Source organism: Gymnodraco acuticeps, unplaced genomic scaffold, assembly GCF_902827175.1.
Source record: "Gymnodraco acuticeps unplaced genomic scaffold, fGymAcu1.1, whole genome shotgun sequence".
NCBI classification, from domain to species: Eukaryota; Metazoa; Chordata; class Actinopteri; order Perciformes; family Bathydraconidae; genus Gymnodraco; species Gymnodraco acuticeps.
Window position 1 is genome coordinate 642,790 of NW_022990346.1, and position 17,897 is coordinate 660,686.

The 17,897-nt window shown below is 37.8% G+C and overlaps 2 protein-coding genes across 3 annotated transcripts; both read right to left on the bottom strand.

The window, feature by feature from the left end:
- Positions 1-409: 409 nt before the first annotated feature.
- On the bottom strand, positions 410-12,357 carry stat2 (signal transducer and activator of transcription 2). Of its 2 annotated transcripts, XM_034223797.1 has the most exons (24): positions 12,148-12,355; positions 11,187-11,324; positions 10,935-11,079; positions 10,683-10,778; positions 9,682-9,774; positions 9,505-9,583; positions 9,272-9,351; positions 8,967-9,118; positions 8,576-8,734; positions 8,392-8,481; positions 7,898-7,957; positions 7,739-7,759; positions 7,556-7,649; positions 7,300-7,347; positions 7,108-7,191; positions 6,860-6,958; positions 5,891-6,026; positions 5,549-5,601; positions 4,814-4,899; positions 4,589-4,725; positions 4,317-4,505; positions 4,064-4,118; positions 3,775-3,866; positions 410-1,310 (listed from the first exon to the last, which is right to left on the bottom strand). In XM_034223797.1, the coding sequence occupies exons 2-24, from the start codon at positions 11,315-11,317 to the stop codon at positions 1,078-1,080; spliced, it is 2,412 nt and encodes an 803-aa protein (XP_034079688.1). In that variant the 5' UTR covers positions 11,318-11,324; positions 12,148-12,355; the 3' UTR covers positions 410-1,077. The 2 variants fall into 2 exon arrangements, with proteins under 2 accessions (XP_034079688.1, XP_034079689.1); XM_034223798.1 differs by lacking the exon at positions 3,775-3,866 and having other exon boundaries at positions 12,148-12,357.
- Positions 12,358-15,005: 2,648 nt separating this feature from the next.
- apof (apolipoprotein F) lies at positions 15,006-17,785 on the bottom strand. Its single transcript, XM_034223672.1, is given in 3 exon segments — positions 15,006-16,004; positions 16,006-17,181; positions 17,762-17,785. Coding segments are annotated over 3 exon segments (1,353 nt in total). The 5' UTR covers positions 17,783-17,785; the 3' UTR covers positions 15,006-15,848.
- Between the last annotated feature and the right edge of the window lie 112 nt (positions 17,786-17,897).

Below are 17,897 nucleotides of genomic sequence, written 5' to 3' on the forward strand. Positions count from 1 at the left end.
AGCTAACGTTAGCTTAACTGACACTTTAGCAAGTACAGACTTGTCTGTAGACATACGGCACAAGGCAAGTACAAAATTGCTTTCGGCCACATGAGTTAAGTACTCACTGAGCTTTATTTTTTTTGTTGCGTCTCCTTCTGAGTAAAATATCCAGTCCTTTAGCTTGCTAGCTGTTGGTGTTTCATTCTTATCAACCTGTGTCACTGTCCATGCTGCCCGGGCGGAAGGTGAAAAGAACCTCCAACCTAATTTGAACGTGCATACATTTAAATGTTTTCAAAGTTGTAAGAGAACCTACAATTTTAGTTGAGCCACACAGCTTGGTTATTTCAATATTTCTTATTATTTTTAACATACACTTTTGATTAAGATCAGTGCTGCAGTTTGAAATAGGCTACTGGAAACATAAGCTATTTCTCCAATTTATTCATTTACAACATTTCAGTTAATAATTAATGGAACATACAATCAGCAATTTCCCTTTGATTGGTGATAACATATTTGAACAGGTGAATTAATATAAAAAGATAACTTAAAAGGCAGGAAGTGCCATGTGTTATTTCAAAATATCACAAGCTGCAGGTGGCAACAATAAAACAAGCACAAATGGGCTCAAAACAAACATTAAAACAATAAATTATGTGCAGTCCACGGAATGTTATCAACAATAAAAAGAAACATTATGAAACTGCTTACATGGTCAGTTAGATATAATTCCATGATATCAAAAATGTTCATAGATAATAGTTTATCAATCATGATAGTTGAGGGGTCTAGTACAGATGCCTTGCACACAATTGGAGTTAGCTACATTTGCTTTCTTTTGTGTCTTCAAATAGTCTCACTGAGTCATATCTTTGTTAGCAGGATGGAAGAAAAAAGAATGACACGCCTCGATGAGGTTGCATGAGCCAAGCAAGGATGTAGAGTGGTTTCAAATCATGAGACAGTACTGTATGTAGAGTGGATTTGCTACCGATGCTACAATTTCATGATGTGTGTTGTAATGTAAGAAGCCAGAAAGTAGAGCAGAAAATGAATAACATAGTGGTTATGTTAACTATACACAACAGAGACTTATTGGAAGATGCTGCCACAGGATTGTTGGGGCAGGCAATTAAATCCTGAAAGACTGAAATCAGTCAGCTCCGGCTCCTCTTGCAAGTTATCAGTGTCAACAAAGGCGTTGGGGTTGTTGAGATATGTCAGTAAATCCTCTGTGGCAGCAACAGAGTCAGACAGCATTGGATCATCAGGGTGATACATTTCCAGAAGTGACTGCTGCAGAGAATGAGGACTCTCGTTTATTTCTGAGAGCAAAGAAAGGGAAGAGAGAAAGTTACGGTTTCTGCTGCCATGGCTGTGTTCTGGCTATGTTATTTTCACACAAAAACTGTGATGTGCCAAACCCAAAACATAAAAAATAAAGTATAGGATGAAACGATTAGATTGGAAGGATTTGATTTTGTGAAGAATTCTCATGAATTTCATGCAGAGTTGGTATTTTTCCTTCAGGTCATCAAGTTAATCAATAACACATGCATGAATACACTTTTTGTATTTGTGTTTGATGTTTGCATTTTCTTTTCAGTTTGTTCAAGAGGTTGTTTAAAGCTCAACCTGAAGTACTCTATACCTTTTGTAAGCCATAAAAGAAAAGTTGTGCATGTTTACTTATCCATTAAACAGCGGCACCACCACTGATAAATACTCAAATCACTATTTCTTGGTTCTGATTGTTGTTGTTTTTTCACAAGGCAAGTACAAAGTTGCTTTCGGCCACATAAGTTAAGTACTCACTGAGCTTTAATTGTGTCTCAGGGCTTCTTAATATTAAAAAAAACTATGAATGTGTCATACCCTCCAAACGGGAAGAAACTCAGCTAACTGATGATACGAACCATTTTTACCGAAACAAAACACAAGTCTCACAAGAACGGTCTAAATGAGCCCTGAGCGAAAACATGCTAACGCACTTATCACAGAACTCTCTATACCGATCGATATACTTATTGGATCTGCACAAACAAGTTTAGCTAACATCCTGAGATTCCACAGATTATAGAAATATAGTATCATCACTGAGCGATTAGAACTCGGGACAGGGGAAGCAAATACAGACAACACACAACGTAGCTTTAGGTAGCAAAACACGGAGATATGCTCACCTTTAGCTGTTATTCTGATAAAAAGTTGTGTTCAATGGCATTAAAACGAGAAAAAACGCGGCTGAAGGTTAATCCAATGTGTCTGTCTCTTTGAAAAAATTATTGATAATCCATAATTCCATTTTTATGCAAAGATCGGAGAATAAATATTAGCTGCTAATGGTAGCCACCAGAGGTTAGGCAGCTTCCGGTTTTTGCTACGCGTCACTCTCACTCCTTATTTGGTAACGTGTGTGTATGTGGAACTTTCCCTCGATTCTATTGGCTCTAGCGGTTAAAAAGAGATGTCAATCATCAAAATCATCAATGTTTTTGTGTTGCTAAATCTCTCTAAAAAGGTCAAATTGAACTTGTTTTGCATCAATCTTGATAAAGGGTACTTATTATATGTTATACTGTAGTTTGGATTCCTAAAGCTTTTAGTCTAACATCACATCATTCAATGGTGGTTTTCACTATAAGTAATGTGTTTTTTACTATGTTCAATCTGAATTTACTTTAAAATAAAAAAAAAATCTATATTGATTCTGACTCTTCTACATCCAACTCACAGGTTTATCATTACTTTGAGAAAAAAGATTATTAATGTTCCCCTTTTAGAAGTGTAGTTATGGTAATTTGTTCTGGGAATGTCATTTTTGAGCCTGAGACCTGGAAAACAGGCTTGGGGCTTAACAGATTTTGATATTTTGATATACTTTATTAATCCCGTGGGGAAATTGTTTCTCTGCATTTGACCCATCCTAGTGTTAGGAGCAGTGTGCTGCCATTTTGAACTGCGCCCGGGGAGCAGTGTAGGGAACGATGCCTTGCTCAGGGAAACCTCGGTAGCACTTGGTCTTGCCGGGACTTGAACTGGTGACCTTCCAGTTGCCAAGCCAAGTCCCTATTGACTTCGCCACCACCGCCCAGATAACTCAATAACTTGTTCGTTATTGAGGTGCTGGTAGTTTAACTATTTAACCGTTTGTACAAGTGTATTTCCCAATGGTCCCAAACCTTTTCTTTGAACATAATAGTGCATTGATCTGCATGAAGTCCAGCTCAGTATTTACTTGACTGAGAAGTTCTATGCATTTCTTCCCCTGAAAAATATATTTACATTGGATTGAATGAAAATGAAATGCTATTGCTACAACAATCACTTCTATTGATAATAGTATAACAAATATATAATACGGTCAAAATAGATTTGATTTCATGCGTAATCATTACTGGTGATATTGTATAGCATTAGTACTGTATGTGGTGTTTTTGTTTTAGGTGTATATTCATTGATTTAATACATGCAACAAGCACAATATTCAAGCATCAGAAGGTAGAAAGCTATAAGAAACTAACGTGTTAGTTAGTTTGCCCAAACCAATCATCTTCACACCTGTTAGAGTTTATGTTCAGTAGATAATTACCACTGAACATGTGCATGCAGTCGAAGCAGCCCACAGCCTCACAGGATACGCTGTAAGTTAGAAGCTAACCAATTTTATAGCTGTCTGACATATATCTAGACAGCATCTGATTCTTACAACGCAAGGCCGAAAGGAAAGAGCAATTTGTCGGATTAGGTTTTTAGCTGGATTGGACAGCAAGGAGAGCCATGACTCACCGGCTGTCTCTCCACACAGGCCATTCATTGGCTTCAGGCCTTCACCCTGTGCCATGTCAGAGGACATGGGTGATCTGGCCTCCAGTGTGTTCCTACATGACCAATGACAAGCAGTCATTACAACCAGATGCTGATGACATCTTGAAAAAAGGGCGTTGGTACACTACTTACTAGATGAATTAAGTGCATTTTTAGTTTATATTTTGGTTTCTGTACAAAGTGCACATAGTATTAATTCAAACAAGCTAACATACTGAACAAATCTTAAGGAAATCACTAATATACTTACTCCTTTGAAACAAACACCAGCTTGGTTTTGATGTACTTGAAGTAAGGATTGTCAGCTGAAAGAGAATGAGTTTAGAAATTAATTTGTTGTCGCGAACACACACATCAATACATTGTATTTATACCTACGACAAATTCATGACAAGAACAACACTCTAAAAGCAGAGGTCAAGAACAGTAAATGTCATGAGAGGAGTGTCATTTTGCAAATATTTAGATAAGCAAAAAGCAGCAAAAATATTTGATGCCCTTACCTCCAGTCTTCTTAGAGTAGTATTTTCCGAACGCCTCATCTTTAGGGGTGTTTGGATATAGGTAAAGCAGAGGATTTTCTGGGATATTTTCTGCTTCTAAGATCTGGAAATTCCTGATGATTTCATGGAAGGGGATCTGGCAGAGGTCAACTTTGCTGAAGGGCTGGACTGTCTTTATGTCAGGCTCACCTACGATACACAGAGGATGGTGACTGTCTACCATGTAACAAGTTCAAAATAGTTTTACAATTATGGTTAAAAAGATAACTCACCAGTTATGGTGGTGTCTACCCAGGAGAAGGTGATTCCTCCAATAACACTTTCACTGAAGCGCAATAAGAACGTGCCTCTCTGCTTCTTCTTTAGGAGGGCTTTCTCTTTGCCTTTGCTCACAAAACCCATGATGAGGCTAGAGTACAGATAAAAAAAAGTCTTGCATAAAACAAGAAACTTGGCATTTGCTTAAATACTCTCCGCTAAATGCAGATAAAACATACCCATCCCTCCAAAGGTCTTCAAGGTACGTTTTAACCATCACTAAGATGCCATCAAACCACACCCAGAAGGTGTCAGGAAGATTTTCCTGTAAGAAAAGATGTGGAAAAGGTAATCAATTCCAACATACATTATACTCACAAACAATCATTAAACCAAACAAAAAATATACAGCCAAGCGTAATGCTTTGTGAGGCTGCAATGATCATTGTATTGTAATGAAAACCAAATGATATCATGGATAAACGTTTAAGTGCACAGCTTGTTTTTATCCTAATTAGTCAAAGTAAATTAAATGTTAAAATGTTTGAGGTTAGTGTGTAATGGTTGCAATTTGAACATGCTGGTAATAATAATCATGTTTAATACCTTCATTTACCATGCTAGGTAGCTGACATATTCATCCAAACTAAAGAAAAATACATGGGATGTCATTGCTTTTGCAGGTATTTAGTTTTAAACCAAGATATCGAACAAACTGACAATGGACCTGATTAGACCTTGCGCTACAGGAGAAAAGCATTGCCATCGGGACACGAGATTTAACAATAATGTGTGTACCAAATAAAGTCAATAAATCAAATCGTCAACATCTTAATCCAAATAACAACAAAACTTCAGGGTGGAGATAAAGGAAGAATATGGGGGCTCACTAAGATCTATATAGTGAGTGTTGTGCTTAGGGTTTGTTCTATGAGCCATGCTGATACATATTTTCTAATAATCAGTACTCTTACCTTGCTGAATTTTGACCAAGCTACTTTGCAGGCGTCATAGTTCTGCTTTTTTCCTGGTAGGATAGAAAAATAAATGATGCATTATAAAACTCACTCACAGACATAATATTGAATTAAACATACATAAAATCAATAAAGAATGCTTAATTATAGTGTGCAATCTTTTATGATATTCTGACAAATCAATATGAACTGGGAGAAAGTCCTGCTGGTTGTTATAATACCAATCAAGTAACTTTAACACTAGTTTTTACTTAGGAAAAGCAACAGTATATATATATATATATATATATAAATACATTTGAATTGATTAACTGATTTGGACCGAGAAATAATATTTACCAAAGAGCCTGTGTGTAATCATTTCCAGCTGAGCCTCATCCAGACCACGTTTAGTGGCAGAGAGAAACTGCCAGCTCAACATCTCTCCAAACTGTGGCCAAGTGGCTGGAGGAGTGTTGGCAAAGAACATGACGTCCTGGAGAAACAGACACATATCAATAAAAAATGTTCACAATATTTTTCAAATTCCTAACAATCGCAGAACTAAACTTCAACATGCAACATGCAACATGCAACATGGTGTGCAAAAACTGGGTGAGACAGTTTATTTTTGTCAATATTTGGCAAAAATGACATCAAAACTTTTCAGCGTAAAAGTTGTTAAATCGGTACCTCAGGCATACTTTTTTTCTTAAACAGCCCGACAAACTAACAGAGAAGTTTGCCAACAAATATGTTCTCCACAGCTCCCCTCTTTGTGTGAACATGTGCAGCCGCAACAGTACCTGTACCAGTCCTTCATTTCAAACATCATCCTAGTCCGTTTAAATATTTTCGTCACAAGAGTGTGGACATACTTTGATTTGAGGCTACCTACAACATACAGTAGGTGAAACGCTTCATAGATGCAAAGAAAATGCTGTTAATACCATCACGAGACTAGCCACAGATGTGAACTGAAGACTAAACAAGCAAAATTGAATCTCTAAAATGCTTTGCCAATACTGCCGGACTCTCTTCTTGATAAGTCCTTCTTCCTTTTTGGTTTGCTATGCAGTGCAGGCAGTTGTGTCTAATGCTGTAATAGTTTCTTTATGCTTAAAGATACCCCTCCTTTGAATAAATCTTTCATCGTTTTAACGTGACTTACGGTCTACATGTTCTAAAATCTTTAAAGCAGAGCCAAAAGGAGGTTCAGAACTGTTTTTCGGTTCGACCATTCTCATTTAATGTATTCTAAGAGGTTATGATTGATTTTGAGCCCAATAATGCCAACAATTTATTGCCCAAGTGATGGGGATCTCTCACATTGGTGTCCAGACTGAGCATGTTGAACCAGAGGACCGACGCCCAGGCGCTCTGCTGCTGGCTGGAGTTGGAGATGATGACCACCGGGATGGAGGAGGCCTAGAAAAAAATAAATAAATTGAATTTCCATTTTCCATAAGGCAATGAGATCAATTATATGATGCTTAATTGTTTAACATAGCAGATATAGGTTTTTTTTATTTTGATAAAGCTTGACAATATAACGAGACAGGAAGTATAAAGTCCACCTGCAACTCAACGGACACGCCTTTCATCTCAAATTCAGTCTCAAAGTAGATGATGTGAAGCTCCTCTGTAACACTGAGAGAAATCTGTCCTCGGAAAAACACACACATTATTTGTTGTTAACATCTTCTTGAGTTCTGACTGATTATAACAGCAAGTAATGACGGTATCTTTTGGACTCTAAGTCAACTCACATCACTGGCTCCTTTGCCGCCACCTCCAGACTTCTGCTCCTTCAGATTCTATAGACAAATACGAAAAAACGAAATAAGTCAAAACCACAATATAACAGTTTTATTTTAATAATTGTTTTTATCTTTTAATAATAATAATAATAGATTGAATTTGTAAAGCGCCTTTCAAGGGACCCAAGGCCACTTTACATGGTGAACAAACAAACAAACATCAAACAAACAAAACAAAAGGGGCAAATAATAAAGTATCACTCACAAGATGTCTGAAGTCTGCCACCATGCCTCCACTTTGGCTTTCTGCCATGTTCAATGCCTTGCTTTTGGTCCCCAGGACATTAAAACGTCGATAACTATAAACATACAAGGGTTCAGTAAAACTAATTCAATTTAATACAGTTATTCAAGAATTCATATTAGATTATCTTTAAAAAACACTCACCCTTTGATCTGAGGAGCCTCCCTAATTTCAAGGGGGGAAAAAATCAGTGATGAATGTGCGGAAACAAAAACGTCATTGTGTATAGTTTGAAGTTCATAATTCAAGGCTGCAGGTTTGCTGTGTTTGTAGGGAAAGTTACTCTAAAAGGAGGACTCTCACCTGTCCATTGATACATTCACTTTCATGGAGTGGTTCAGCTCAGGAAATTTGACAAGAAGCCTGAAAATATTATGACAGGTGGAAGATTTCAGAAATAAATTGTGAGGAAACAAGAAAATAACAAAACAAATAGGAACAATCCACAAAACAAAGTTTACAAAATGGACTTGAATTTAAGCAAGCTCGAGCCTTTTTAATTGAAGATGTGATTAAGTGAGAGTGAAAGAAGCTCCTGTTACATTTTGAAAAAACATGTTATTTATAAAATAGTAAATATTTTATTTTTTGAACATATAATTGAAGAACATTTTTTTTTAATATGTGTATTTCTTAGAAAGAAAGAGAATTAGATTTGGCAATCGACATTAAAACTTGGAAACAGCCAAAAAAGGTCCAATCAGTGCATTTTGAGTCTGTACATGAAGAGTATGTTACAAACATACATTAAAGTGAAGAAAAGGCAATATACTGTTTGCCTGGAGTGTCACACTGACCTGGTCTTGACAGAGAACTGGACGTTTGTGCGGAGCACCAGAGGTCCTTTCCCCTGAGGCATGGATGGCTGAGTTTCAACCACAAAGGAACTTCAGGAAACATGAAAAACAATAATGTCAGGAAACTTCACAAGGAAATCATGAGAATGCAAATTAGTTTAAGAGTGTTTCCTAAAAGTGAGACCTTTTGAGTAATTCTTTCAGAAGAGTATCTGCTCTACTCAGCAGTGCAGGTTTTTGTGTCTTCACAGGGTCGTTTTCATAGGACACTTTTCCTACAAGCTCCTCCAGTTTTCCAAGGAACTCACGCACATGGAACAGACACACTGCCACACAGGTGAACCTACCAAACAAGAGGGAAAAGAGCAAATGACGATTCTTAAAAAGACAAAAAAAACTCACAAAGAAACACAACATATGGGATAATAGTGGGATTTTGGAAGTCCCCAGTTGCAATTATAAAACAGCATTGTTTTCTGCATTTTAGCACTTCATTAAAAGAATGATTATTGATATATTTTTACATTAAAGGTTGAAAATAATAGTTGATTTGGAGCTAATGGGACCGGACATACCAATTCTCCAGCTGATCCAGACAAACATTGTCTGGAGATCCGATGCAGGCTTTCTGCTGCCTCCTCTGCCACTCCACCAGCTCCTTCTTCACCAAAATGTTGATCAGGTCTTCAGTCCTGTCCAGGAGCTTTTTGAGGTCTGACAGTGTACCCTAGAGAAGGTGATTGTATGAGTCAAAGCACATATATATATATATATATATATATATATATATATATATATATATATATAAAAAGGAAGACTATTATATTTTCCAAAAAGGCCCACAATTTACAACTCTTTAAAAATAGGGATAACTCTGTACCTTTCTACAGTCATTCAGTCTGTTGACAAGAATCTGAAGAACTTCCATTTGCTTCTTCTTCACGGCCTCGTCCACCACAGCTGCATACAAGTTTCCACAGTGGGATTACAGTTTCCATACAAGATGGATCGAAACAAAAGAGAACATGAGGCTGTGATTCAGGCCTCTTTATTACTCATCCTCAAAGAACATTGTCACAAAATGCAAATTAAACCAGGACTTGATCTGCTTACCTTCCATCTTGTGTGTTTGGTATTTAAAATCAAACTCGTCCTGCTGCTCCTCCAGACACAATATCGTATGTTCCATGCACTGTGTCCCAAAGGTCCGGAGAAAAAGAAAATGGATGAACTGCAATATCATTCAAATACTAAGCCAAGCATAATATCATCAAGCAACATTATCTGCACCTGCACTTCATTTCTGAGGCCAACCATTTTACGTTCAAGGTCATGCTGGCTGCTTGTCTCCATGGCTTCCTGCTCTACATACAGCAACTGGACCTGAAACAAAGTAAAAGAGTAGGAGGAGCAGGTATAGAGATTAAGAGTTTTCAGAAACAATGAAGAGTAGTATTTTCGCCTGGCATTGGAAACGTGAGAGTGAAAGTGGCAGTTAATAAGATATCACTGCTTGGTGGAAAATCTTTGCTTTTTAGCCCACACACTGAGTTCATAGTATGTGTTCAGTACATCTGGCACTTTCTAAATAACAGTTCATACATTGTCATCAACTGCAAACAGAGGGAGAAATTCACACAGGACACATTAAACATGTCCTTTGTAAACTTGGTTTTAAATATGTAATAGTTATGAATAGATTATAGTATTGCAGAACACAGCCCGTTCCTTTTTGGTGGATGACCAAATAGTCACATGGGCAAAAATATGTATATAATGTGATACATTTTCATGTCATTGTCCATTAGCATTATTCTATAGCATTGGTATTTTACAGTGGGCTGATTAAGTATTGTTTGATAATGTTTTTAAAAATTCTTTAAAAATAGATGTCACATTAACAAATGTCCAAAAAGACAAATTGGACTCTTCATAGAGTTACACAAAAGAATCCTTGTGCAATCAAATGAGCTAGCTCACCTTAATCCCTGTTTGGCACCTTTACATGACAGCAAACTAGTTACCTATGATTATATGTTATTATTATATAACAAGGTAAGTATTGTATGCAAGATAAAAGGTTATATTTATACATGGCACTTTAAGCCCATGCAATATTGTCGGCCAAGCATACTACACAGCTTAATTTGATTTATATGTAGTACCTGTTATAGAGCAATATCAGTGTGGTTGTTTTCGTGGGCTTGCTGTATCATATATAAATGTTGTATTTACTAGGGTGTGTCTCATTTCATATGCGTGTCAATGAGTTGATGAAACGTTTTCTCAACCTGCTCAGCCAGCTCAGCATTCTGCAGGATATCCTTCTCTTTGCTCAAAAACCACAGGATTGTGTTAGCCAAGGCACAGGGGTCTTCCAGGTATCTCTGTCAGGGGAGAGAGGTCAGATGAATGCCACAGCCAATGACCAGTGGGATCAGAACCATTTTGATCTTCATATTTTCGGTGGATTTTTCCAATTCAAAGTAAAATAGGGCACCCAAAGGTGCTATTGTTCTATTACAAATTCAATCCAATCAAACCTGAAAACCCTGTTTATAGCGACGAATGTTGTGCTGCAGTAGGAATGACTCCTCCTGGACAAAGCGGCTGTGTTGGTTATCCAGATTCTCCAGCAGGACCTGGAACAGCACCATAGCAAAGTCATGTTCTCGGGCTGCTCTTTGCCTACAGAAAAAAAGGAAATGAAAAACACAAGTATTTGACAAACAGGTCATTTCACTCTAATCCTTGAATTATATAATGCTGGTTGAATAATATCACTGCTGCCTTACCAATCCTGCTTCTCTATCCAGACAGAGAGGTAGTGCCGCACATCCATAGGGAAATCATCCCTGTCATAGAGCTCATGTAACTGCTGCGTGTACGCATCAGACAGCTCTGTCAGTTTATCCCACTGAGCCATCCTAACCCTGGTTAACAAGGGAACACAAAGAGTAAACCATTTTCAAGAATGTTAGTAGTAGTAATGGTAGTTTGGTATTAATTTAGTGATTTATCTTTGTTCTTATTGACAATCTTCCAAAGTAAGGCATTCAAATAAATCGAAAACGAACAAAAAATTGACCAAGAAGGTGTGGATTGAAGTTGAAGGTATGCTTACCATACCTTTAAACATTCACATTCTATTAGTCAACCCTTTCATGACTAGGTTTACAAAAACAGGTTCCCAGTTGTTTAATACACAATATGTATGACTCAGTTGTTTGTGTGATTACCACGTTGTTTTTCATTTGCAAAGTTACCTACCATTAAATGTCACATCCATTCCACACGTTAACCCCTTTGAAAGATTTGCATGTGCATGTATCTCTGTCAAATAGATGTATCTAATCCTGAGTTGCTTTCTAAACGTATTTCCTTAAATACAAACTGTCTCTCTCATTTCAAACCACTGAATACAGCTAGGAAAATTGTGTTATTTGTACAGTATAAAACGCTCAACGTTAGATCATAAAATTGTTAAGCATGTAAGTTAATACATGGTGCGATGACAGCTTTGTAACAATCCGATCATCAACAGTTGAAGGAAGCTGGAGCAAAGTGCAAACAGAGACAACCTGTGACTGCTTATTATGTAAGTTACTTTTGTATGACATGACTTCGTATCGTGTTATGTAGTTGAGACCATAGGTTGAGAGACTCAGTATACTGTATGTGCGTATTATGCTTGTCTTTGACTATCCGTCTACAGCCTAGATATGTTCTATTATTAGTAACAACATATTTACTCACCTTGGTTTATGCTGTCAGTCCGAGACCAGTTATAAATGTCTTAGTAAATAGCTAGCATTTAAGACATGCGCATTACTATCGTTTTAACGGTTGGCTAAGTCTTGTTTCTAGCTTTAACTGATATCCGTTGTTCGACGCTGGTAAAACAAAACAACTTCCGACAAAACGCAGGAGCGTGAATGTTATTTCCTTAAACACTTTTTTATTTTGTATTTCCATTTCATTGGATACCTAGTAATCCCTCCCAATTGGTTCTTCTTATTCTAACAGTGGGCACCATTTTGGCTCTAACATCACTGCTGTTCAGTCATTGAAGAGCCGAAATGTCCGGAACCGCTACCACAGTTTCCTAGTGGGTTCAGAACTAACAGCTTATTGGTCGAGCCGGACACAGCAATGCACGCGCTGTTGGTACGTTTTCCACGTCAATCAGTAGCGAGGGAAGTGACGCTGAGCAAAATAGAAACTTATGCCTTGTATCAAGATTTCCCGAGAAATTAGGTTGTGATCATTGACTGTTGTGATGTGATAAAGCGAGCATGTGACGCATGGGTAAAACAAAGAAAATAAAACACGTTCTGTTTATGCATTCACAGGATACAATAAAACAAGGTGAAATGTTAAATCAAGTGACAATAATGATAACAAAATTAATACATTATTTAAAAGAATGTAATGTAATGCTAAGTTCATTAAAACATTATGAGGTGTAATGAAAACAAAGCCATGTTTCATCATTTTCACCACCATTTTTTCTCTTTCACATTCATTTCTACCCCTCTACCCTTTTTCAATTCACATGACTCCACTTTTATCTATAAATGGTTACTTCCACCCTTCATATTGTATCTCTAAAAGTCAGAACACAACCCCCACTCTTTAATATTTGAATGTTTCAGATTTTATGTTAAGTAATATGTAAAATTAACATTTTTGTATGCAGAATCTCAATTAAATTAAAAAGGTAAACACATATAATAGGTTACAACATTAGCCAAATACGCAGGTATCAATCTGTGTCTGCTAAATATAAGGTAACTTATTATTTACAATTTCCCCCAAATGTAAACTTAAACATGTGTGGCTGTCATACCAATGACAGAATTTATTTCACTCATTCCTTCAGTTCCCACTCTTACCATTAGATGTCACCCATGCCATACCATTACATAAATGAATACATTTAAACCCCAGTGCAGAAACCTTTTACATATTTGGATGCAGAAATTCAGGGGTCCTGATTTAAAAATTGCCCCCTCCCTGAAGTATATCAACTGAGCAAGAATTATATAAAGAATTTGATCTATTGCGCACCGCTTTATTCTTATGCAATCAGATCCTCTGTCCATTTAATTCTTTATTCTTTATTATTATTTGCGTTTGTTCAAAGGAAGTTTAAGGGCACTGAATGTACAAAATATCGTTATTCAACCAAGGTTATTTTTACAATATATAACTCATGTTAAGGCTGTTGGTTCTCAAAAAGGTCAGCCCCAAATTCCCATTAATTTTGTTGTTCAGTCTACTTGCCTTTGATACCATCAAAACACATTGTTTTTGATTAATTGTTAAATTAAACAAAATAAAATTGTTGATTCAACAAACAATGTTAGATCTGTGCTGTGGATAGATGGGAGAAAGCGACAGATTTCAAACTGAGATTGTCGTCCCTCTACACAAAAGGAAATGTTCTCCAACATTATTAAATGGACCTTACATTGTTACTCTTCTAATAAAATCCCTTTCCGTTAACAGGAAGCAGGCAGTGTGTGCTTTACTGGACTTATCCGATTAAACAATACTAAGCTTGTTACTCATCTCTTTCCACTACGTTTAGATCATGTAATGTGTGATACTCTAAATACAGTTATAGTATATTATAGGTAGGACGTTTTCTTAATCAAGCAGAGAGTTGTGGATTAATACTGAGAATTTCTAGAGTAATCTATTGGTCAATAATTGCACAAAGAGCAAAGTTCACAGGACAGCACATTAAAAAAGAGATCCGTTCATCTTTAATTACTCACGTCTGTTTATGATAGTCATTTGGGCCCATATGAAATATCTTGTTTGGGACAGGTTGCTGGTTGCAGTATGAATTGGACAAGAAGAAGATCCCACTTTGGCCAAATTTCTATCACAGGGTGAAACGGTATGATACACCAACACTTTAAAAAAACGGTGGTACACCATGGTTTGCACTTTGTAGCACAGCATGTGAGTAGTTACACATGAGCATTATCAAAAGTGCTCCTATGTTCTATTAGCATTGTTAGGAAATAATGTGGGTTGGGAAACACCATCGGTTCACTCAGGCCGTTTTTCAACCTGTGTCTGTGTGATTATTATAATTTTTTTGTTTTGTTATTCCCATTGTAAAGTGTCCTTGGGTTTCTTGAAAGGTGCTATAAAAATCGAAATGAATATTATTATTATTATTATGTTGAGATCTGAAGAGGCAGACATGTTTTTATTTACATTCATTCGTGTCTGCAGGGAGCTGATTTAGTTTCTTCTTGGAGGACATTGTGTATTTGTAAATCAGCAGCAGGCATGTGGGACCTTTATCAGGCTTTGAAAAGTCAGTTACTCCATTCACATTAACCCATTAGCCTCAACCGATGCCGAGTGGTAAAGATTTGTATACCCTAAATATACATGTTTTAAATAAAAACTTTGTTTAGACATAAGTACTGGATGTGGCTAGAGCTAAGTATGCACACCATGACTCATAGTTTTATGTGAAAATGCACATTGAATAGTATTTTCTTGTCAATTGCCAACTGTTTTGTAACCATGAGACCATCTTACTATACAAATACAAACATTGTGCAAAACTACGACACTGACAGTCACTGTAAGGTTTAAATGTACAATTTATTGACCTTTTAAACAAAGAAAAAGCATATATAACAACATTATTTAGTTATCTGTCTATTGTCCCTGCAGTTAACACCAGGGGTGGGAATATGACTGACCTGACAAAATGTCTTCACAGATAGGTAACAACAAAATGTAGACATTGGATGGAAAGCAAAGTGAAAGTCTTGAGGATTAAAGGTTTAATTTCCTGAGACCAGTTCTTCAAACGTTACTGCCTAATATAAAACAATGTTACACTATTAGCCATTATCCAAACAAGACGCTATCTAAAAGCTAACATGTTCAAAATGTACTTTATGACCTGGTTTATTTTTCCTTTATATTATTGACATCATTTTATTTTGAGTTCTGACTGAAAAAACAAACACAAATTGGTCAGATCAACAAAAGAAAATCACATATGGCCCTAATTCTATTCCTTACATTGAGATTAAAGTGTAATGTAATCAGCTTTTTACTGTAATTGAATTTTCATTACATTTTAGGCGTATCTGCCCCAAAAGAACTGTGAAACTAATTTACATGAGTTACATACTAATTCGAAAATCACTGTCGTCATAAAAATAAAAAAATAATAATAATTTTGTCTAATAGATTAAAATTAAATGTGTGTATGTGCGCTCACACAGACAAAACATGTTTACTTTTCAATTTGATTCTGAAAATCCCCAAAATGTGTAATCTTGTTCCCTAAAAAACAAACCAATTAATCTTCAACCATGTCAATCATCAAACATTGATCCTGTGTTGTTTTAAATGAACTACTTATAACAATATGTATTGCTCAAGTGTTGCAGCTTAATGTATTGATCCCCAGTCTACTGGATGGTGATGACACCGTCCTCCCAGCTGAACTGGTTCACCAGCACATCATCCTCCTTCTTCATGGAGTTGAGCAGATACTTGACGCCAGCTTTCACACCGGTCTTCATCCCTGCCCCCAGGGCGTAGCCTGCCACCCCCGCCGTCCCCCCCCGTGGCCACCATGAGAGCGTCGGTGCCGAGGTCCACGGCGCTGAGGATGGCTCTCTCCTTGGCGGTTGCAGAGCAGTTGACCGAGGCGTAGTACACAGCTGTGCCCAGGTTGTAGAGGGTGCTGACCGCAGGGATCCACTCCACCACGTTGTACACGCGCTGCTCGCTTTTGTTGATGCAGCTCCTCTGGGAGCTGCGTTTCAGACGTCCACCTGAAGCAGCAGAGGTGCAAACATCCTCATCTGTGCTGCACTGACGGATCCAACACTCAGACACTGTGGATTCAGAGGGCAGGACGCGACTGCCTTTCTTAAACACTGCCAGGTACTTCCCAGGTTTGAGTCCACTGCTGGTCACACCGGCACACAGGACCCCCAGCCTCTCGCAGGAGCTCACGGCTTCCTGTAGATCACCTGTGGCTCCTTCCACTGCTGCTCCTGCCAGCATGGTGCCCCTCACCCTGCTCCAACCCTCACAATGACCCTCCTGCTTGGAGGAATCTTCCCCCACCGTGGCCAGCTGCTGGATGTTAAACATCACAGCCTCTATGTGGCGCCCTGCTTCATCCCTCTCATATGCAGGTGCAGGCGTGGACTTGCTCATCCTCCTCTCCATCAGACCCTCTACCTCCATCAGGAGCTCCTCCGCGTCAGCCACTCCTAAAAGGTCGTACAGCTTGAGCACCAAGGTGTGTGCCTCCTGAGGGCAGCCTGCCACCAACAACACGGGCACTAAAGAAAGCCCCAGGAGCTCCAGGGGGAACATGGAGGATGATGGGTCGTCCACAGTGCTGGCAGACAGCAGCTCTTCACAGCTTACCTTCCCCTGGATGTGGAGATGATCTTGAATCTGCCCCACGAGCTTTGCCCTGAGCACGGATGTTATATTTTGGGCAGATCGAACTCTCTCCTCTTTTTGTTCGACCTCTAATGCAGGATCATGTTTTTTTGCAGATGGGACATCAAGTTGGGATTCAAGGAGAGATGGATGTTCCTGTTTGGCTGTCTCCTCTCCCGCCTCATTGAAATCTGCTTCTGGAAGAGGAGTGTTTCTAAGTGCCAGAGGAGGAGGGACCCTACACAAAGCCTGTTCATTCAGCAAGAGCTGGATCACAATCAGCCACTTCAACTTTGAGGACATCATGCCAGTCTTGTTACAGATTGTTCTCCTCCAAGGCTACTACATTAAACACAAGAGGGACAAAAAGAAAAACAACCAAATGAGTCATCTTTGTTCTCTTATTTCTGCAATTAAGTGTGTTTGTCTCTTACACTCATGCAGAGATTAACTGGATGTATGCTAGGAGGTTTTGTGGCTGCACCTGTACTACACACAGTACTACATACTACACACTAAGAAAATCTCTCATTATGTAATATTTCTAGTGTAAAAATGATTGTGTATAATTTATGATTTCAGAATTGTAATGCAGTCCTCCTGCAAAAAAATCTCATTAAAAGTGAATTAGTTTATTAGTCTACAAGAAGAGAAATCATAATATCTTTATCAGGAAGATTGATGAAAAACAGTTTTGCTTTATAATTTGTGAGTGAAAATGTTTTCCAGTGTCGAGATTCTCACATTCTGCCATAGTGCAACCACACATTTCAAACACAAATAAAAACGACATTTTAAAATGTTTTAAAACATTCTTTAACAATGCAACACATCCCAACTTGAAGCCTCGACATTGAGTTTGTCTTTTTTTCCCCTGAACAAACGGCAACTAAAAATAGAAATGTTGTTTTATCCAAACCTTCATCATTTTGTATTTCATCTTTGTATCCATTGGCAGCTATGTGTCCAGCACTTACCTTAAAACTCTAGGATGTGGAGTCCAGAGTGCAGCAGCGCAACAAAGATGGTTTCAGCGTGTAGGATGCTTTTAGTTT